Source organism: Pogona vitticeps, chromosome 10 (genome assembly GCF_051106095.1).
Source record: "Pogona vitticeps strain Pit_001003342236 chromosome 10, PviZW2.1, whole genome shotgun sequence".
NCBI lineage: Eukaryota > Metazoa > Chordata > Lepidosauria > Squamata > Agamidae > Pogona > Pogona vitticeps.
Window position 1 is genome coordinate 15,875,370 of NC_135792.1, and position 22,216 is coordinate 15,897,585.

General features: G+C 42.0%; 2 protein-coding genes across 10 annotated transcripts in view; both read left to right on the plus strand.

Annotated features, from left to right (window-relative positions):
* The first annotated feature begins 49 nt into the window (after positions 1–49).
* TMEM208 (transmembrane protein 208) lies at positions 50–9,820 on the plus strand. 4 transcript variants are annotated; one of them, XM_072980396.2, is made up of 6 exons: positions 50–158; positions 1,136–1,231; positions 3,476–3,535; positions 4,704–4,840; positions 6,670–6,754; positions 9,347–9,820. In XM_072980396.2, exons 1-6 carry the CDS (start codon positions 153–155, stop codon positions 9,482–9,484), a joined length of 522 nt encoding a protein of 173 aa, XP_072836497.1. In that variant the 5' UTR covers positions 50–152; the 3' UTR covers positions 9,485–9,820. The 4 variants fall into 4 exon arrangements, with proteins under 4 accessions (XP_072836497.1, XP_072836498.1, XP_078236516.1 ...); XM_072980397.2 differs by having other exon boundaries at positions 55–117; XM_078380390.1 differs by having other exon boundaries at positions 141–418.
* A 5,698-nt stretch (positions 9,821–15,518) lies between these two features.
* Positions 15,519–22,216, plus strand: part of ZDHHC1 (zDHHC palmitoyltransferase 1) — a 36,451-nt gene continuing 29,753 nt past the window's right edge. For 4 of the 6 annotated variants that reach the window (XM_072980393.2, XM_020810993.3, XM_072980395.2 and 1 more), the window contains exons 1-5: positions 15,519–15,658; positions 18,770–18,866; positions 19,546–19,764; positions 20,417–20,592; positions 21,930–22,031. In XM_072980393.2, coding sequence (XP_072836494.2) covers positions 19,546–19,764; positions 20,417–20,592; positions 21,930–22,031 — 497 coding nt within the window. In that variant the 5' untranslated portion in view covers positions 15,519–15,658; positions 18,770–18,866. Of the gene's footprint in view, positions 15,659–16,043; positions 16,117–17,215; positions 17,327–18,769; positions 18,867–19,545; positions 19,765–20,416; positions 20,593–21,929; positions 22,032–22,216 lie in introns of those variants that run through there. The other 2 variants (XM_078380387.1, XM_072980394.2) reach the window with 2 other exon arrangements.

The window sequence follows — 22,216 nt, forward strand, 5'->3', positions numbered from 1 at the left end:
GCGGCGGCGGCGCAATGCTCGCTGGGACGCGTAGTCCACACCCAGGGAAGGTCTCTGCCGGCCGCTCCTGATGACGTAGGCATTTCCGCGTCCAAGACCTGACTCTGTGCTGAGCTGGTGAGTTTTCTGCCTCCTTCGGAGAAGCAGCTGTCATGGCGGTGAGTGAGGGCTTTGGAAGCGATCGTCGTCCGGCATTTAAGGCCGGGCCGGGCCTCGGTGGATGCGTTTTCTGGTACTGCTGGGGCCTGGAAGTGACTGTTCTCTCTGTGCGGCTGCATCCCAGGATCAGCTTCTATCTCTGCAGGATTTACCCTCCTCTTCCATTTCCTTATGCCATTAAGGAGCTTCAATTTATCACTTAGTGCTGTCCAATTTGCTGCCCTGCAGATGCGTTGTGCTACAATTCCGAGGACCCCGAGTAAATATTGTAGTCCCATGTTGGGAGTGGAGAGCAAGATGGGGTGGAAGCCGAGGGAATAATTGTTGTCATTCCGCTGAGTGGTTGCATGGCAGTATAAATGAACAGTTTCCTTGCATGTCCTCAAGGGTTCTGGTTAAAATAACTGAAAAAAACCGCACACCTTGTAGTGTCTTGCTCAGCAGTACAACGATAGATCTACAGTATTTGTGTCTGGATGGCTAGAATTCAAATTTATGACAATGATTTATTTATTTAACTTATATATGGCACCCACACTACCCAAAGGTCTCTGGAGGTACTGTATTGTGAAGTGTATTGTTTAACATTATTTCCTCAGTCATTGTCTAGCTCATCCAGAATTGGTGACTTTATTTGTGGGAGCAAGAACCCAGATTTCCCTGTGGAGTTCCCACAGGTAAAAGAGCTTCTCCCCTTCAGAGACGTTGCTTTTGATGAGCAAAACATCAACAGGGAGGATAGGAATAACCCACTTCTGTCTTGATGTGTTTGACAATGTAATTTGGAAATGCTTGATTGGTTCCAGCTTTAATTTAATTTTGTTCACATCCTTTTTGTATCCTCTTTTCTGCCTATTTGATGCAAAAATATAGCAGTATCGAATAGCAATAGTTTGGGGGTATACATAAACATATAAGCAAATGACATAAATCATTTGATTAAATTGCTTTGTGTTTTTTTTTTAATTTTTTCCAGCCTAAAGGAAAGGTGGGAACTAAAGGTAAAAAGCAGATATTTGAAGAAAATAAGGATACTCTCAAGTTCTATTTGCAAATCATCTTGGGAGCTAACGTGAGTATGTAATAGTTGGCTTCTTTGTCTTGAACAGCTTCCCTTTGGCCACATTTCTTGCTTTTCAGTTGGGGGGTGCCCAGTTTCACCTACTTTGGGAATAGACAGATGGCCTAGATTTTTCTCAGGCCAAGCTGGATTTGGAACCATATTCCCCATGCCTGCAACATTAGTCTTGCTGATGGAGGCTAGCTCTTCCATAGAAGAGTTGAGACTTATTAAAGCATTGAGAAAAGGGCTGGTCTTTTCTACGGTAGGAAACAAAGGCTAGAACTACCTTCTCCTTGTTATTCTCTTCTTATAGAACAAAGGGCCCCTGCTTTGCACGGAGGCTCTTCATGTAATGCATACCCTGAAATATGAAGTTAGAAGTGGCAACACTGGGTGAGGCCTTCTTTCACGATAGAGGTGTCCTTTGTGAAATGACATGATACCCGTGTGGTAATGCAGAGGACATCCTTTAGCAATAATGTATCACCAGTTGCTTACAGTCAATGAGTTTCCACTCATTATGCCCCTTTATGATGCAAGAAGAAATGCCCTGAGACATCTATGTTTTCACCAAAGCATCTTAGTTCTTTCAGTGTGAAGTACTGGCTGAGTCAGAAATGAGGCCTCACTTCCAGGGCTTGAAAATGGTTTGTTGTGTCCTTTTTTACTACATCTCCCAGAGTGGTTGGCTGAACTGGGAGGCAGGGAGGTGCCGGCCGGGCTACTTCCATGATTGCCATGACGGGAACTATGCCAGCCACACGTGCCACATGGCAACCAGTAATTGGACCTACCAGTTCAGGGGGAAGGTACTGAACTTCCCAGGCACCTGTGATGCCAACATTCCTATTCCTATTCCCACTGTGCTTCCTGGGAGAAGAGCCAGCCTGTTTTGGCCTTGAATGAATTCCAAGAAGGGAATGATAAACCACTTTTGTGTATTCTGTACCTAGAAAACCCCGAGAAATGTTGCTGCAAGTCAGAATTGACTTGATGACACATTATTATTATTAAATAGGAGACACAGCTAGTCTCCACCAGATTCAGGCTTTTTTAGCCCACTCCCTGCCTCTTCTAATGTGTTCGCCATTGCAGAAAAGCTCTCACTGGTATCTGTGGGAGCTCTTATTCTAGAGGGAACAGCAGTTTTTGTAGGGTGGTCTTTGGTGGAAATGCAGCACGGGGGTTAAGTGTTTTAATGCCATCAAACCTCTATGCACACTATAGTTTCAATCCTGCTTGCTTGGGTGCCTGGTGGTTGCTGTTTGCATTTTAGAAAACAGTAATTTTAAATGTATGGACCTTTTAAAATACGCTATTATCCTGCTGCCAGGAAACATGTTGTGGAAGAGTCAGTTCCACATGCTGTTACTCTGTAGCCACAGCTTGCACAGCAAGGACCCTCGTAACCCCCTGTGCAACTGAAAAGCCCCATGTACAGCTGCTGTGTGATCACTGACTTGAATTACTGTGCGGCAATTGGCAGGCCTCAAGCAGAGCTCTCCAACCATTGAGCTGCAAGTAAGAAACAGGATGCTAACCTATGTGTTTACTTTCATGTATAATTTTGGCCCTATCACAAAGATCATTGGCCTCTGTCTAGGCTCTTCGTCTGCTGGCTGAATGACAAGTGGGAGGGCCCAGCCTGGCCTTCCAGGGGAATGTGTTCCTTCTCTCATGTCCTCACCAGACAAGCCTGTGAGGACCGTGGGGACAAAAGAAGGACTTGTGCAGAAGATCTAAAAAGCCAGGGAGGCTCATACCTCACATATCCTATACCCAGTCTATATAGGGTTTTATAAGTCATGGCCAACACTTTGAACTGATTGGCAGCCAGTGAAGCTGTAATATAGGAGCGCCTTCAAGATCCATTTGAGAGACATAACATGGCCATGGGTATCAACAGCTGCCAGGAGATCTGGCAAAACCAACAGGGAACCTACCCAGTTCCCAGCATAGGTCATCCACCAGGGCAACCAAAGCTGTCTTTATCCTATAACCAGCCTGAAGGCAGATTGAAGTTGATAGTGTCATCTGCCTAAGGAGGAAATATAGTATGTGGTTACCACTTTATAAAGTGCTGTGTCCAAATATGAGACAGGAGCTTTGAGTTTGTACAGGGTGGATTTTTCATCTGAGTTTAGATCTGCTTTTTGGGAGGGGCATGGTGATTTTCAGAAAGATTTATAGTGATCTTGCCTGCATTTTTTCTTCTTGTAGTTGCTTTCTGACTTTTGTTTCTTTGGATTCCAGGCCATTTATGGAATTGTAAACCTTGTAATATTCTATACTGCAGCCACTATCTGGACTTGGGTGAGTTAAATGAAGTCCCACATATAGTTTCCTGTATCTTTTGGTTTTCCTATATTGTGAATGGCTTTGAGGTTTAAAAATCTAATAAATAATGATTGTTCCATATACAGTGGTGTCTCGCTTTATGATTGCCCCGCATTACGACGAATCCGCTTTACGACGATGGTCTAAATGGGGGAATTTCGCTTTGCGATGATTGGTTCCCTGCTTCGGGAACTGATTCTTCGCAAAAACGATGATTTTTCAACAGCTGATTGGCAGTTTCAAAATGGCTGCCGGGTAAATAAAATGGCTCCCCGCTGTGTTTAGGAACGGATTCCTCGCTATACAGGCAGCGAAAATGGCCTCTGTATGGAGGATTTTAGCCCATTGGAATGCATTGAAAGGTTTTCAATGCGTTTCAATTGGCATTTTATTTTCACTTTACGAAGTTTTTGCTAAACGGCGATTTTCCTGGAATGGATTATCACCGTTAAGCGAGGCACCACTGTATATTTTGTCTATGTACATGTGAACTTGCTGTGTATAAATAATAATTTCCTAACTGGAATAACTAAATTTAAAATCACATTTTTTCCTGGACCCTTTGTTTCTATACAGAAAACAGAGAACCAGCCAGATCAAAACACTGCCTTGCTCAGTGAAAAAGGCTGGTAAAAGAACAGCCATCTGGCTTCCATGCTTCTGGTTGATAGTGCCACATCTACCAAAGTAACTGTGCACTGTAGGTTGTTGGTGTCTGACTCTACTGATGTCTTATATTTGAAGTATAGACAAGCAATGGATGATCCTCCAAATGTTTTGGGACTCTTGCTTCTGCCATCACTATGCTGGCTACAGCTGATGGGAATTACAGTCCAACAAGATCTGGAGAACTTCCATTGTCTACTGAGGCTTATGGATCACTAAATGCTTTTTGCACTGGGAAGAGGTCAGATTTGTCTTTCCCAGTGCAAAAAGCATTAGTGATCGGGAAAGCCCCGGTAGGCAAATGGAATCTCTCCAGATGTTGTTGGACTGCAATTCCCATCAGTCATAGCCAGCATGACTGCATGTTTGGGGATTCCAGAAGGTGTAGTGCAAAAAGTAGCTTTCCCAAATTGTACTTAAGAAACCCAGTACGGGTTTCTCTTGCTTTTCCTGGCTGATCTTCTTGTTCTTCTTATAGATTGCGTTTGTCTTCAGCTTGATGGTTTATGGTGCCAGTTACCGCTCCATGAACTCTATGGCGAAGCCTTCTTTTGCAGAAGATGGCAGTCTTGCGGATGGAGGAATTGATCTGAATATGGAACAGGGGATGGCAGAGTGAGTGTCTACACCACACGTCTAGGTGAGCAGGACCTGCTGCCTAAGCATATACACAGATCTCCTTCAACCCTAAGCAGGAAGCATAGAAAAGCTGCAGAGTTTTTATGGAGGGAACTATCACTTCCCAAAACTTTTCTCTCTTCGTTTCACTCTTTGTTCTTTCTGCCTTCTATATTCCCTGTTGATGAAAACAAATCCCTAATAGTGTATAAACCTACATTTTAGCCTGAAGGTTCAAAAAGCTGTATTAAATCTTTGTCTGTAGAAATTCTTGAAGTATTTTGATTTATTTGAGTTCAGGGGCCACAACTCTTTGGTTAGTTTTAGGAGATTTTTCTTGCTCTTTTAATTACTTTAAGCATCAGTGGTATCACTAGAATGGCTGTAAGAGATTAGAAAAAAGAGGAAAGTGGAGTGATTTTTTAAAAGGGAGCTTCAAGGCGAACAGGCTGCCTGGAACAACAGAGTGACTATCAGTAAGGTAATAGCCTTGCAGCATTTTGCTTATTAATGATCAGAAGGGTCTAGAACCATTGTTCCCATGAACATAGAACTTAGGCAGGGAGAGACTTCTGAAGTCATCTAATTCAGTGGTTCTCAGCTTTTGGTCCTCGTGATGTTTCAAACTTCAACTCGTGGAATCCCTGATCATTAGCCATGCTGGCTGGGGGTTCTGGGGGTAGACATCCAAAATATCTGGGCCTGAATCTTGTTGAATGGTAAGTAAACACAAGTAAATTAAATTGATTCAGTGGGCCTGTTCTGATTGGTTTGAAGTCAAACCTTAGAGGATCAAAGGTTGAAAACTAGACATGTAGTCCATTGCACTGCTCATGGCAAGAGTCTTGTAATTACAGCATTCCTGGCAGGTGGCCACTCATCTCTGGTGAAATAAGAGCAGTGAATGCAACCTACCTCTTTACAAGGTCGTTGGTTCCACTGTCAACCTCTTAGCATGTTTATCCCAATGTTCAGCCATTTCTTTTCTCAGTTCTAGTCTTGCCTTCTGGAATAACCAAGTACAGGCCTGTCTACTTTTTCTCAGACACCTTTGCCAGCAAATTCAGTCCCAGGCCACTCCAGACAGGGCTGAGAGAACTCCTGTCTGAAACCCCCAAGAGCTGCTGCCAGTCAGTACAGTGGTGCCCCGCATAACGAGCGATTCATTTAATGACGAATCCGCATAGCGATGTGTTTTTTGCGATTGCAAAAGCGATCACATTGCGATGTTTCTAATGGTAAAACATCGCTTTGCAATGATCGGTAAGCGTTTTGCTTACCGATTTTCGCATAGCGATGTTTTTTTAACAGCTGATCGGCGGTTCCAAAATGGCTGCCCGCTGTGTTTTTGCCCAGATTCCTCGCTTACTGGGCAGCGAAAATGGCGGCCGCATGGAGGATTTTCGTAGAACTGTGAGTTTTTTGCCCATAGGAACGCATTAAACGTGTTTTAATGCATTCCTATGGGCTTCTTTGTTCCGCATAGCGTCAAATCCGTATAGCGACGATTTTTGCTGCACGGATTATCGTCGGGGCACCACTGTATCTGGTATGAGTGTTACAGACTAGTTGTATCAGTGAATTTTATTCAATAAAAGGCAACTATATATGTTCCTTTGTAGATATTTGTAGGTTGTTATCATGTCTTGTCTTAAGCTTCTCTTCTTTAAGCTAAGTACACCAGCTCTTTCAACTGTTCTTTATAGGTCTTGGTTTCCAGACCTCCCAGACACACTAGTTTTGTCAGTGAACTTGTAAGGATTACTAAAGTATGCAGAGCACTACATTCTGTATTAGTAAACAAGATTTTCTGTGTGTATCTACAGGCATCTGAAGGATGTGATCTTGCTTACTGCCATAGTTCAAGTCCTCAGCTGTTTTTCCCTCTATATATGGTACTTCTGGCTCTTGGTAAGTCTTCCCCCCCCCATGTGTCCAGCATATAGTAGTCAGGGCATTACTCTATTTTTCCGTGTATAAGACACTCCCCCAATTTTTCTAACCAAAAATTAAGAAATCAATATTTTAAACATAAAACAAAATACAGTGATGCCTCGCAAGACGATTAATCCGCAAGATGATGGGTTTTTTGTGATCACTGTTGCACTTCGTAAGACGTTTTTTCCTATGGACGATTTTCGCAAGACGATGTTTGGGTCTTTGCTTTGCAAGATGGGTTTTTTTTTAAGATCGATGCTTCACAAGGTGGTTTTCCCCCCACTGGAATGTGTTAAATAGATTTCAATGCATTCCAATGGGGAACCATGTTTTTCAAGACGGGTTTTTTTTAGACCGATGCTTCGCAAAATGGTTTTTTCCCCATTGGAAAGCATTAAATAGATTTCAATACATTCCAATGGGGAACTGCGTTTCGCAAGACGATGTTTTCGCAAGACAGCAATTTTCGTGGAACGAATTAACATCATCTTGCAAGGCACCACTGTACATTTTTATTTATTAATGAGGTAACATTTATATACCAGTACTGTCATTTTATGCACCACACTTAGCTTTGAGCATACAGTGGTGCCTCGCTTAACGATGATAATCCGTTCCAGGAAAATCGCTGTTAAGTGAAAACGTAAAGCGAAATTAAAAAACCCATTGAAAACTATTCAATGCGTTCCAATGGGCTAAAAACTCACCATCCAGCGAAGATCATACAGCGGCCATTTTTGGTTCCTGTATAGTGATGAATCTGTCCCTAAGCACAGCGGGGAGGCATTTTAAGCACCTGGTGGCCATTTTTGAAAACCCGACGATCAGCTGTTTTTAATGTCGTAAAGCGAAAATTGGTTCCCGAAGAAGGAACCGATCATCGCTAAGCGAAATCCCCCCATTTAGACCATAGTTTTGTGATCGCAAAAACATCGTCGTAAAGTGGATTTGTCGTAATGTGGGGCAATCGTCAAGCGGGGCACGACTGTATTTATTCAGCCTCAGGGCTCAGAACGCTCAGACATTACCAGTCCCTGTTGCATCTGAGCACTGCCTACATGCTCCACCTCCAACGAGGTGTGTTCAATTGGTTTCTTCAGCATCAGCTGACATCAGTTACATAAGGCTTGTGATTGGAGGCAGCTAAGCCTCATGATTGAAGGAAACCTCTTTGCAGAGGCAAGGTATGGGCAGTTTTGCATGTGGTTCTCTCCTCGGCTTACTTCCATGTATAAGATGACCCTCAATTTTTAGTCTAAAGATTTTAGACAAAAGTATCGTCTCATACATGGAAAAATACTGTGCTTTCCTTTCTAAGTGTATCTGCAGATCTGAAGTTATGTCACTCATAATCTTTCCCTTGCAATACCTGTTTGGGGAGGGATCATACAACATTTAATCTCTTGATATACAGTATTCAAATTTCATTCCACTTTTTGGAAATAAATAGTTACAAAGGAACTGTAAATGTGTTTCAAGAAGGTGACAGTTTTCCATTTGGGAGAAAATGTTAGATTGACTAATCCTTCTGTGCTTTCCTATAGAGAATAATAGATTGGTACCATTGCGAAATGACAGGAACTGATGCTGAGCTTCTTAGAACTTTCAGTTCAATTGTGTTTGAATACTGTAACATATTCAGTTGTACTTTAACATTATAACTGGTTGGCCTAAATCCAGCTGTTAGTCCCAGCTGGATTAAACACATTAATCCATGCAAACTGGTAAATTGACACTTATGTAAATTCCATTGTTTTAACATGTTGTTTTTACTTTGATTTACATATCACCCGATAATATTAAAGCACAGTCTGAGAGGTTTACAACATAAAGCAACACTTTAATAATAATAATAGTAATAATAGTAATCATCATCATCATCATCATCATCATCATCATCTTAGAACTGCAGACCTGGGAAGGATCCTTGAGTCCAGTTCCTGTAAGGGAGGCACCGCTGGGGGATCAAACTCCCAACTTCTGGGTCCACAGCCAGAAACCTAAGCCACTGAGCTATACAGCAGTTCAAACGCTTTGCCCACTAGCTTGCTGGGTAATCATTTTACCAACCTTGGAAGGATAAAAGACTGAGTCAGCCTTGAACTTGTTGGGATTGAACTCGGGTTATGAGCAGAGGCTTGAGTGCCGTATTGCATTTTAACCACTGTACCACAGGGCTCTGTTTCAACATGTCACTGTAGTTGGGATAAACAATTGGATTGTAGTGCTTTTATATACACTTAAAGCAGAGTTTTGAGTCACCTTGGACCTCTGTTCAAAGGTGAGATGTACTGTATATTAAAATAAATAAGTGAAAAGGAAAAAAATGTTTAGGAGTAAAACCTAGAAAAGCTGTAGTCAAGCTTTCAATTTGAACTTTGAATAAAACATGTGTAAAAATGTTACAGTGTATGCCACATACACATTTATCAGTGGACATTAATTCCATGTCTCTGTCTCTTTGGGCTTTGTTTGTTTGTTTTGCTGTTAGTCCGCTGTGCTTTTCTGGAGCTTGAGTTCGCTGAATTTCTAGAGAGTCTGTAAATTTTTGCTTCTCTTCTGCAGGCTCCTGGGCGGGCACTTTATCTCCTGTGGGTTAACATCTTGGGACCCTGGCTCACTGCTGATTCTTCAACTCCTAACCAGGAGCCCAATGAGAAGAAGCAGCGCCGCCAAGAACGCCGTCAGATGAAACGTTTCTAGCAGCAGTTGTGGAATAGCAATCCTGCCACATTTTGTTTCCATGTGGTTGTTTATCAGGGATCTGATTTTTTTTTTTACACAAATTAAACGTCAGGGCCTTTTTCTCTCTTCAGTTCTCTGCCACATGCTTCCACTACCATGATGATAGATCAGTTGTTCCAGACAGTGTCACCATGCAGATACTTGATCTTCATCTGCCTTTAGACAAAGGGTGGGAAAAAGTAGGAGGCTGAAGGTATGTAAATATCTTTATAAAGTGATGCTGTAATACACATTCAAGAATGGAGGTGTTTCAGAGTTAGATGAAATTATACATTAAAACAACCCAACCACAAACTGTTTATTTTATATGTGCATATGTGAATACATGTGGCTGAAACTGATTTTACATCTTCTCTATTTTTACTTGGTCTATTTGCCAAATCATGGTCTGGGCAAATAGAGTCTGTAAAATCAAAATGGAAAAAAGCAGGGCCAAAACGATAATTTTACATGGTAGTCTTAAAAGTACCATTCCATTTAGAGGAAAGAGGAATATTCAAAAGAAGTGTGCATTTAGAGCTTTGATGGCCTTTTTAAAAAATGTTGTAGGGAAGAATAGGAGTTTTACTGAAATGGAAATGCTTGAGTACATCATACAAAATTGTAAATACCCGACCCCTCAAAAAGCAGACTGCAGAGGTGAGATTAGTTGGGTCTCGAAAAGTGAATTCCAGTGTGCTGCGACCATCAGCAGGAAGACTGTAGTGCATTCACTATCTGCATATCTCAGAGGGTTAAATGATTTATATAGGACAGGGGTGAGGAGAGTCCAATCCACAAGTCCCATGACACCACTAAAGACTTTTGAGGCCTGTGAATTTTTACACTTTTAGAGGTTTCCAGGAGGGTTTAAAGATTTTTGCACTAGGGGGGTTATAGGGGCTTCCCAATCCCAATGACCTATTGTACGTTGGCTGAGGCAGTCGTTGCTTCTGGTCGGGGAAACCTATACCTGGGGAAAAGTAAGGTAAAAGGAAGGGAGAATGAAAGGCTCACCAATACGGCGAGATGTGAAGCCACAGTCCAGTCCAGTCAGTCAAAATGTCAAAGCCAAGTCAGTATCCATCAGGAGGGTCCAAAGACAAAGTCCATAAATCTGTAGCAGATCTGTGCCCCTTACTTGGTGTCCTTCAGTGCCCAAGTGGTTGCAATATATTGGAGAAAAACAACAGAAGTACTGCTATGGCAGACATATTTCTTCCTAAGTGGAAGACAGAGGGGTGGCTTCTCGAGAGAGTCTGACATACTGCCATGACAAGATATTGGAGAAGCACTATTACAGAAGCTGCTTCTCCTCTACCTAGAAGAGTGCTCCCAGTGCTGCTTTTCCTACCCAGGAGTAAAAAGTAGTGGGACAGAACACATGAGTGAAGGGGCAAGGTCATTTTTAAAGGGACCTTTATAAACGTATTCCAGTACTCAGGCTTTCCACAGTATTTATAGGAACCTGTATGTGATATTAGGGAAAAAAAATTTTTGTCATAAAGGCTATTGCCACATTCTAAGCCTCCACCTTTGCTACTTCAGGATGTCAAGTGACTGTTGCAGTTTTGTCTGTTTTCTCTTGAAATGGTTTCTCAGCATGCCAGTTTGAAGGGAAACTATGGAGGAGCAACATATGGGTGATTGCTAGGTCAGGAGTATTTGACACAGAATAAACTACAAAATAAACTACAGCTGATCTAGTCACTGATAAGAAAGCTCTCTTAAGTGAAATATTCTAGCAGAAACTGAATGCCCTCTCCCTTTCCCTGCATCCTGCCTAAACAAGAGTTTTGTTTTACTGCTTTTGTCTTGTGAGTTATGTGGGAAAAGGGAGAAAATATTTAACCAATTCAGCCTCCCCTAAAAATGCAATCAGAAATGGCAAGATAGCAACATTTGATCAAGAAGGGAAATAAGAAATGGCAAAGGTCAGAAGAGAAGAAAAGAACATGGAGGTCAGTTCCTTGAAATGCAGTTTACCTTGCCTACAGAAAGATGAGAAGCAAAAGTAAAAGGTGACAGAAATAGGATCAGAACCCTGACTGCAGTTTTTCAGCAACGGTCACATAGAGACAAACAGAATTACTACAACAACCAGTGCAAAGAAAAAAAAAAGAAGAACAACAAAAAGGGAAAAACGAGAGCCTTTCCAGAAGATCCAAGGGAAGTTCAGGTCTAGATTAGGAATGCTGAATGACCAACAGGGAAGCACTCTATCTGACTAAGAGAAAGTGAAACAGTATACTGAAGACCTATACAGAAAAGATAAAAGAATGACAAATTCCTTTGAAGAGAAATCCTATAATGAAGAATATGCAGTTCTAGAAAGTGAAGTGAAAACTGATTTGAAAGCACCAGGAAGAAAAAAAATCACCAGGGATAGCTGTTGTACTACTGGAACTATTTCAAGCCACAAAGACTGACTCTGAGAAAATCCTAACAAGAATATGCCAACAAATATGGAAAATAAACAATGTCTCACAGACTGGAAAAATTCTATATTACTATTCCCAAGAAAGGAGATGCGAAGGAGTGCAGTAATTTTAGAATTATTGTCTTAATTTCCCATGCAAGCAAATAATGCTTGAAGTATTGCACCAAAGGCTTTTATCTTATATGGAATGAGAAATGCCTGGTATTCAAGCTGGTTTTCTAAAGAAAGAGACACTCAAAATCATATTGCAAATATCCACTAACTACTGGAGTGCACTAAGGAGTTTCTGAAGAAAATTAAAGTGTTGCCTTGACTTACGAACTTGATTGGTTCCAGAATTCCGGTCGTAACTCAAAATGGTCGTAAATCGAAGCACCATTTCTCATAGGAATGCATTGAAATGCAATTAATCTGTTCTGGCTGAAATAAAAAAAAATCACCAAACTCTCTCTCTCCCCCCCCTCTGCAAGACCTATTGGAAACACGATTAATCTGTTCTGGCCAAAGGAAAGAAAAGCAAAGCAAACAAGCCATGCAAGACCCATCGGAAATGCAAAAAAGCAAAGCAGAAAGCAAACAAACTGTGCAAGACCCTTCAGAAATGCAAAAAGAGCAAAGCAGAAAGCAAACAAACCATGTAAGACCCATCAGAAATGGGGGGGAAACCACCAAAAAAACAACCAACCCTGCAAGACCCATCACAGCATAGAAACATAATCCCACCACCCAGCCCAAAACCACGCTGCAAAACCCATCCAGAACAGTTTTTAAAAAGCAGAAAGCAGCACCTTACCAGGCAGTCCAAAGCCTCCTCCGATCGCACACTCTAACTGCTGGGGCGAAAAAGCTACGAAGAAGCAGCCTCTTCACCTACCAACAGTTAGTAATTTTAATTCCCCACCCTTTTTCCCCCCTGCCCTTTTCTGTTTGTAACCAGAAGCTCTGCCTGCAAATCAAAGCAAAATTTTGCGGCCGGAGCTGGTCGTAACTTGAAGTGGTTGTATGTTGGGACGTTCGTAAATTGAGGCACCACTGCAGTCTATGTGTTATAGACTACAGCAAAGCCTTTGACTGTGCAGATAATGAGAAACTATGGATTGGTTGTTGTGGGTTTTTCAGGCTCTTTGGCCGTGTTCTGAAGGTTGTTCTTCCTAACATTTTGCCAGTCTCTGTGGCCGGCATCTTCAGAGGACAGCACTCTTTGCTCTGGTGTAGTTGGCTTGGGAGTGCTATGGATTGTTCTGAAAGAAATGTGTGTGCTTCATGTGTGTAATGTGTTGTGGACAAGATACCATTAAGACAGAATATGGGGATACAGAATAGTTTCCCATAGATCTTCCTATAGGTCCCCAGATCTTTTTGGACTACAACTCCCAGAAATCCTGGCTGTCACAGCTAGTGGTGAAGGCTTCTGGGAGTTTCAGATCAAGAATGTCTGAGGACCTATGGTTGGGAACCACTGCTATAGGCAAAGGTATTACACAGGGATGCATTCCCCCCCCCCCCCTTAACTGTTCAATCTGTATGCAGAACATATACAGAAAGCCAGACTAAATTCAGATAAAGGAGAAGTAAAATTGGTGGAAGACATATCAATAATTTAAGAAGTGCAGATGACACCATCTTACTGCTGGAAAGCAACAATGATTTCAAATGACTTTGAGTAAAAGTAAAAGATGAAAGTGCCGAAGTAGAACTGCAGTTAAACATTAAGAAGACAAAAATCACGAGTACAGAAGTACTACACAATTTTAATATTTAGTATTAAGAAACTGAAATTGTTAAACATTTTATACCTTGGTTGAATCATCAATCCAAATGGAAACTGCAGCCAGGAAGTCAGAAGAAGACTGAGACTTGGAAAGGCAGAAACAAAAGAACTAGAAAAGGTATTCAAGTGTAAGGATGTGTTCAAGATCATCCACTCTCTTGTAATTCCGATCACCATGTATGGGTGTGAAAGCTGGAGAGTAAAAAAGCTGGGAGGGGAAAAAAGGATTCCTTTGAAATGTGGTAGAGGAGAGCTTAGCAGATAGCCTGGATTGCCAGAAAAATAAACGAGTGGGCCGGAGATGAAATCAATTGTGAAATTAAGGACATCTTACTCTGAGCACATAATGACAAGACAGGATTCTCTGGAAAAGACAATAATGCTGGGAAAGATTGAAGGCAGCAGGAAAAGAGGAAGACCAAACACAAGATTTACTGCAGCAAACCTTTTGCAGAGAAAACAGAAAAAGAAATACGAGATTGATTGACTCCCAAAAGGGAGTGATGAACTACTTGTTCTTCACATATTTTTCACATTAGCTTTCAACATTTTGGGATTTCCTCCAGTAATTTTGTTCTCAGACTTGTTAATGTTTGCCAGGCGTTTGATTTCCTCCAGTATAGCTGGGTGGAACTGAAAAGGTGCTTACATATTCAAGGATGGAGTAACGAACGCCCCAAATGAAAAATATACAGTAGAATACTAAAGCAAGAGGGATGGTTTTAGTAGTTTTGGTGCTTTTGCTGCCAGATACGAACATTTCAATTTCACAGAGTGTCCTTGGCTTCAGGCAGAAACTATGTATCTTGTGCACAATATTTGTGGAGTGCCAGTCAAGTAATGTAAGTACCACCTTTAAAACAAACACTGAGAGAAAACATAACTTTAAAATCTTGTTAGAGCCATTTATCTACCAATGTATTTCTAAATTGGACATGTCCAATAAAATGAATTTGTCAACATTCTGTTTTTTTTTAAAGAACAGAAATAAATACTGGAGGTAGAGATATCATATTGATAGAAGCATTTTTATGTACTGGTGGATATGATCTATAGTGGGCTGAGTTCTTTGTTCTTTCGCAGTCTTGAGATTGATTAATTTGTAAGAACACATAGCTCTGATGTTTGGAGACTCTGCCAGTGTTTACAGGGATGCTGTCCATTACAGTATATTGTGTTTCCCTCATAATACTGTACACCTCACTGCAGAAACCGAAGCGTTACAATAGACCCAAGTTCTCCCAGGACTGGAGTTCAAGCTGGCAAGTGAAACGGGAAACAGTAAAATACCAGTGGGAATGTAATGGAAAAGGTGTTCACTTGAATTAGGAGGTTTGAGAGGTGGTGTTTTTATGAAACTGGAAAAAGTTTATTTAAAAGCAAGTGAGAAATCAGTGATTGGGGACAGTCTTGTTACGAAGACCGCGGTGTGAGAAGTAAACGGAGTGGGGGGGGGGGTTCACAGTGTTTTTTTTTTTTTAACCTTCCACTCCCAGCATTCCTCACCATTGGTTATCATAGCTAGGGCTGATGGGAGTTGCAGTCCGGGAACACCTGGAGGCCTGCACTTCCCTCACCAAGGATTTATGGTGCAAAATGGCTGGCCCCGATGCCTGGCTTTCGAAGCGAGGCCACGGCTGTCTGCCTGCCCAGCTGCTTGCGCGTCGCCGAGACTCCTCAGCGGCCGCCCCGCCCGCGCCCCATCTTGTGTGAGAAGGCCGGCAGGGGCGGGGCTTGGAGGAAGGCAGGAGGAGTCCAGCGGCTCCAGCCGCCGCCCTTGCCGTCACCATGGAGACGAAGCTCGCGGCCTGAGCTGCGCCCCGGAGCCTGTGGTCCGGCCGGGCCCACCCGGAGGAAGGGGGCTTGCCTGCCCGCTCGCCCGCCCGTTTTCCAGCATGAGGAGGGGCGTGTCGGCCGTCACGGAACTAGGGAGGGGGTGAAGGTGAGAAGAAGCGACTCGGAGGGCGGCTGTGGGGTTTGTGAGCTCCTGGAGCGGGATTCCCACACGATCTTGGGGGGGGGGAGACACTGGGGTGCCGCTTCTGCAGATCTGTTGCCTTGACCCTGGAGTGGGAACCCCTTAACAGAAGTGATTTTTCTTCTTGTTGTTTTTGAGAGTAAATACAGTAGTAGGGCAGCGTTAAGGGTGCAGTCGAGAAGGGGCTTTAATAGCCCAGCTCTGCGCACACCTACTCGGAAGTAAGTGGCCACTTCCTGCAGGCACTAGGATTGACTGCTGACTGAAGACTCGGGAAGGGTGCAGTGCTCATGCCGATTAAGAGTTTGACGGTATCCCCTCACGGGACTCGGTGTAACTTAATTTCCAGGTGAACAGATACAGAAATGGGTGGCACATCTTGAGGAGTTAGGAAGATATCCGCTGAATTTAGCGGGACTGAGGTGAGTAAACATATTTAGGACTGTAGGGCAGGTCATATAAAGGAAACAGGGTACACAAGGCCTTGAGTGACGAGGGTTTAGCCTAAAGTTGACTGCAGTACTAACAAACTTACACCCCACCAAATTCATGCATCTCTCTAAGGTGCCACGTGCATCTCTGGGTTTGCATCTGACTGCTTTGCTTTGCTTTGTTTGCTGTTTAGGACGCACTGTAGATACTAGATCATTTTTGTACTCTGTTCTCATTTGCTGGAGTTTGAGTTGGCAAAAAACATCAGTTTGTTGTAGATTACTGCGCTGGGCATTCTTCTGCCTGGCAAAAGCCTCTTTGCTTAGATAAGTTTTCTTGCTTCTTTCTGCCACCCCATTATTTGATTTAGTTCAATCACACCCAAGGGATACACTTCCCCTCATGGTCAGACTGAGGGTTTAATTCATTTTAAGAACAAATCCCAACTACTTTTATTGTAATATTGAATTCGTGTTTGGGTTAGATGTTTTTCAGCAAGGGTGAGCTGAAGAGAAACCAGAATCTGCCATAGCTGTAGTTTTTGAAGAGGTAGCCATGTTAGTCTGTGCTTGCAGTCAGGGAAAAAATAAAAATAAAGAAAACAAAAACATTGTGGCACCTTAAAGACTAACTGTTGTATTTTAATGTAGACATCTGAAGAAGTGAAATTGTCCACAAAAGCTCACATTAAAAGCTGTTAGGATCAAAGCAAATGATGGTGTTTCTATTTAGAATTATCTGCCCTTCCCCTTTAAGAACTGCCACACAACTTTCTGACACAGTGGTAGGGCATGTATTCCTTTTGGCATGATTGGCATGCCATTAACTTTGATGACAACCCTTTGAAAAGGAGGGTATAGATACCCCCCCCCCCGTTTTGTCTTTTTAAAATATTTCCTTAACCAACACAGCAAAATTCTGGTACTATGCTAGGCTGATGTATAGCCATTTCAGTATGCCATTTATTTTATTTAACTACAAAACAAAAAGGAAATTCACTCTAGTTCCCTGAATGACAGCCAAGAGAAAAGGCAAGGGGAACAGGACTATGTTGACTCCATGGACTCTGGCCCACAAGGAAATGCAACCCCAGCTGATCCTCCCTTCTGTTTCACCAACCCTTAACCCAACCTTTTCCCTTCACACTGCAGCTGTCCTTGGCTGCTGTTGATGCTGCCTGCTTACCTGCGAGTAAACCAGGTAAACGTACTCATGGGCAAACTGACTAAACATTCCTCTGTGTGGACCTGTAGCATGAGAGTTAGAATAGATTGCATTTAAGAGAAGAACCTTTAAAGCACAGACCATACTACACCAAATTTCTCAGTGTGCACAGGCCCTCTGTTTACTCTCAACATTTGCTAAGATCCCTATCTTGCCTTTCTTGTGGGCATGCAGGGAATGTACTTTGGTAGGACTAATAGCAAGATTGTTGAATTTGCCTTTTATGTCAGTATACAGTGGTGCCTCGTATAGCGACATTAATCCGTGCAGCAAAAATTGCGGCTAAGCGATTTCGTCGCTATGCGATTTTAAAAAACCCATAGAAATGCATTAAAACCTGTTTAATGTGTTCCTATGGGCAAAAAACTGACCTTAAAGCGAAGATCCTCCATACGGTGGCCATTTTTGCTGCCTCTTAAGCAAGGAATCGGCACAAAAACACAGCAGGCGGCCATTTTGGAACCGCCGATCAGCTGTTAAAAAATCATTGCTTTGCAATGATCGGTAAGCGAAACAGGGTACCGATCATTGTAAAGCGATTTTTCCCTGTAGGGAACATCGCAATGCGATCACTTTTGCGATCTCAAAAAGTTAATCGCTATGCGGTTTCGTCGCTAAACGGAGCGCCTGTTAAGTGAGGCACCACTGTACTTCTTATTTTCAGAGGAGCTCTAAGCAGAATAACTAAAATGCTCCTTTGATTTTAAGACACTTCTTGGGTTCCTAATTCCATAAATTTATTTAGTACTATGGATGAAAACCTCCCTTCAAAACTAGGCACATTTGGCAGGTGCCTGTCTTTCTCTCTGTCTGTGCATTCTAGGGAACATTTTTGTGTTGTCTTGGCACTCATAATAAAAGCTTTAGCCAAAAAAAAAACACCTTTTAATGCTGTATATAAAAAACTACCATATATTGTTTAAGTGTTTCTATGGAAGCTCTATCTACCAGTTTGCATTTACATGTTATCTGCTTTCATTTTGGTTAATAGCCAGTAGGAAGAAAAATCTATCAGGTAGTACGTAATTGAACTTCACAGCTGTGTAGCTGTAATTGGGGTTGAATAAGAGTCCCTATCCTTCTAAGTAAAAAAAAAAGCCACAATATTTTTGTGTTTATCTTTCTTACTACAAAGGTAGAAATCTCTTTTTTTTAAGAATACATTTTTAGACAGAATTGATCTGTTCAGCTGTTGGTTCTGTTCAGTTTCTGGGATTCCATGCAAGATGATGAATCTCTGTAAACCATGCTGTAAGCCATATTATGTATATTTTAAATTGTAATATTAACATCATTTTATTAATACTTTCCCATGAATCTTGAAAAAAGTTGCTTTTTTAAAAAGCCTAATGTAAATATATGTATTTTAAATGCGTTATAATTCTTCTCACTTGCTTTGGCTTTGTTTCACTTCTACAGGAAGGGACTGTGGACCGAATGAGCATATTTTAAGAACTGCACGATTGTATTAAAGAGGCCTGAACTGAGAAATAGAGGCCATCATCTTGAGGTTGGGGTAAGGAAAGCCTCCGTGGCTTGTGGAACCTCTTTTTGTTTTGTTTTGTTTGCCTGCTGGAGCAGTTTGTATAGTGATTAGAGTCTTGTGAATATAGTTTAACCCTCTCCCGTAGTTGTTTGACAAAGCATGTACGAGTGGATTTCTTAGGCTGCATGGGAAGAGAGACTTTATTATGCTGAGGGTACACACTGTGGAAACTGATGGCAATATTTCATTTCATTTCTGTCTCTGCCTCATGCAGCTTATAATACCGTATTTCCCGGAAAATGAGACTTAACCTGAAAATAAGCCCTAGTATGATATTTCAGGATGCTTGTAATATAAGCCCTACCCCCAAAATAAGCCCCAGATAAGTGAAACCCTGTCTTCCACCATTGTGCAGCAACCAGAAGATGACATGACTGTATTTGAATAAATGTAGATGGTTATACATGAAAAATAAAAGATCCCCTGAAAATAAGCCCTACTGCTTTTTTTGGAGCAAAGATTTTCAGGGAAACACGGTTCAAGACTCTACTACCTCTGTGGTCTTCAGAGAGAGTTCTTCTGCACAGAATGCTTTCTGTGCAAGAGGTTTGGTGCAGTAAATTTGTCTTTTCCAGCTCTTCCTGATAAACATTTTTTTTCAGCTACTCTCCTTTAACTAAAGATTGATTTTCTTTTCTGCCTGTCATAGATGAACATTTGCAATAAACCTCCTAACAAGACAGCACCGGAAAAGAATGACGAGACAACTCTTGAGGTCCATTTCCAGTGTGCCCGGAGAAATGGCTGGAGTTGGCCTCCACATCCTTTCCAGTTTGTGACCTGGCTGCTGTTTCTCTTGTATGCAGTGATTGGCTTTGGCATCCTTGTGCCACTCCTCCCTGTTCACTGGGTTCCTGCTGGGTACATTGTATCCATTAAAAGGTTAATCTTTTGGTGTTGTATTGCAAATCAATGAGGAGGTTGCTGCAGTCATTGGGCAGGTGGAGAGTTGCTGGTAACCAGCAGCAAGGAGTATTTCTGTTATCACTTGTCTTTGTCCTTAGTTTTCTTGCATTTGTAGGGGTTCAGAATGTAACAGCAATCCCATATGCTTTCCCTCTTTTGGCAGATCTTGTGTTGTGTGTCTGATTACACAACTGTTTGTGCAACCAGTCTGATATAGGGCACGCAGTGGGGAGCATGCTGGACTTGGAGAGATTTTAAATAATAGCCCTTCTGTGACTGTGTAATACAGCTGGATACTGGCCTAAAATTACTGCATTTGAGCAGGATTTTATGCACACCTAAAATATATATGTAATATTTTTATACAGTAATAGTCCAGCCTTTTTGTTATGAGAGTACTTCTTTTTTATGACTGTACACATTATTTGTTAATTTTACAATTTGTCCTTATGAAAGAATAATGATTTGGATCTTTAATGAAGTTGGTGGCAAAAGCAAGTGACCATTTTCTCAAATGGAGAAACTTTTAACTGATGCTATGTACACTTAAATTGGACTTGAAAGAGAAAAATCAATAGATCTGCAGAGATCATCCTTAACTGTGCCCACATCAGTGTCCCGGAGTTTTTTTCCTCTACCATCTAATTGTCCATCTGACAGCAGTTTCAATTGACCCAGCTGATGACAGTGTGCGACAGAAGAATTACCAGGGGCCTCTCACCACATTCAGTCGGAGCCAACATGCTCATGTTATTGAAAACCGCCACTGTCATATCTGTGATGTTGATGTGTAAGTACACTTTAGCCTTGCTCTTATTTTTTTGTTCTAACGATTTATGGCTCTAAATCATCTCATGAACAGGCAGAGAAAATTGGAGAGATCAAATGAAGCACACAGCTTGTGCAATAGTTGTGAAACAAGATTTCACCATTGTTCAATTGTATTTTGAGCAGTCAAGATTGTGTACGGTGGACATATAAATTAAATAGCCACTTTGCAATCTGTTAAACAACTTTGTTAGCAGTGCAGTCTTTTTTTTTCAACTGTATCCTCTGTTCTAGTTAGACATACAGTGGTGCCTCGCTTAGTGACGTTAAGAGATTTCGTCGCTAAGCAAGTTTTAAAAGCCCATAGAAATGCATTAAAATGTGTTTAATGCGTTCCTATGGGCTTAAAAACTGACCTTATGTGAAGATCCTTCATAGGGGCGGCCATTTTCGGTGCCTCTAAAGCGAGGCAAAACAGCGGTCGCCATTTTTTTTTCCAGTGGCCATTTTGGAGCTGCCAATCAGCTGTGCGAAAGCGGGGTGTTTGCGATGATGGGGGGGAAGCGATTGTTGCAAACGCCCAATTTTCGCACAGCTCATCGGCGCGGCCGCATGATCTTTGCAAAGGCCCACCGATCAGCTGTGCAAAAATGGGGCGTTTGCGACGATCGCTTCCCCCGATCATCGCAAATGCCCCGTTTTCGCACAGCTGATCGGCGGGCCTTTGCAAAGATCGTGCGGCCCCGCCGATCAGCTGCGCGAAAATGGGGCGTTTGCGATAATCGAGGTGAAGCAATAATCGCAAAGCGATTTTTCCCCATAGGGAATATAGCAATGCGATCACAAAAGCTATTGCAAAATCTTCATCGCTATGCGGATTTGTCGTTAAACGGGGCGCTCGTTAAGTGAGGCACCACTGTATAAATATTATCATGGCTCTGATTAATGTAACTTCAGTCTTGCATTCTGCATTTCTTTTGCCTGCTGTGTTCTTGTGCAGTTCACTTGTCTGTGAGTTGGATTTATTTGTGTTTGTAGTCTGGGAAGGCAACCAAACATGCAAGTGTGCAGAATGTCTTGACTAGAGCAGAACATTCTTCCTAATCTTCTCTGCATAGTGTTTTGTTGTGAGTTTGATAGAGCTATGTTTTTGTGCTACAACTCCCAGAATACCATGGCCAATGTAGCTATTTGGCTGGGAAATTTTGAGATTTGTACAAAAAAGACAACTTTTGCCAAGTTCCTCTTTGAGATACTTGTGCCTGGGTTTGAGTTAAAGAAACAGGTGTGGGCTATTATAGCCTCTGTACTGCTTTTTAAATAATCTGCAGTAGCATGACCATCCTTTTTTCTTGTTAGGAGTTCCAAATCGAAGCACTGTGGGACCTGCAATAAGTGTGTTTGTGGATTTGACCATCACTGCGTGTGGCTCAACAACTGTGTAGGACAAAGAAACTATTGGTATGGATCATGGCTTTCATCATACTATTATAAGCAAGTTACTGTGGGACTGTGGAACATCCCTGTATCTTGTTTTACAATGTGCTTGGAATAATAATTTGCACACCATCACTCCTTTTGACTTTCTAGGTTCTGCATAGATCAGGGAATACATGTAAGGTCTCAGTCAATATTGTACATACGCT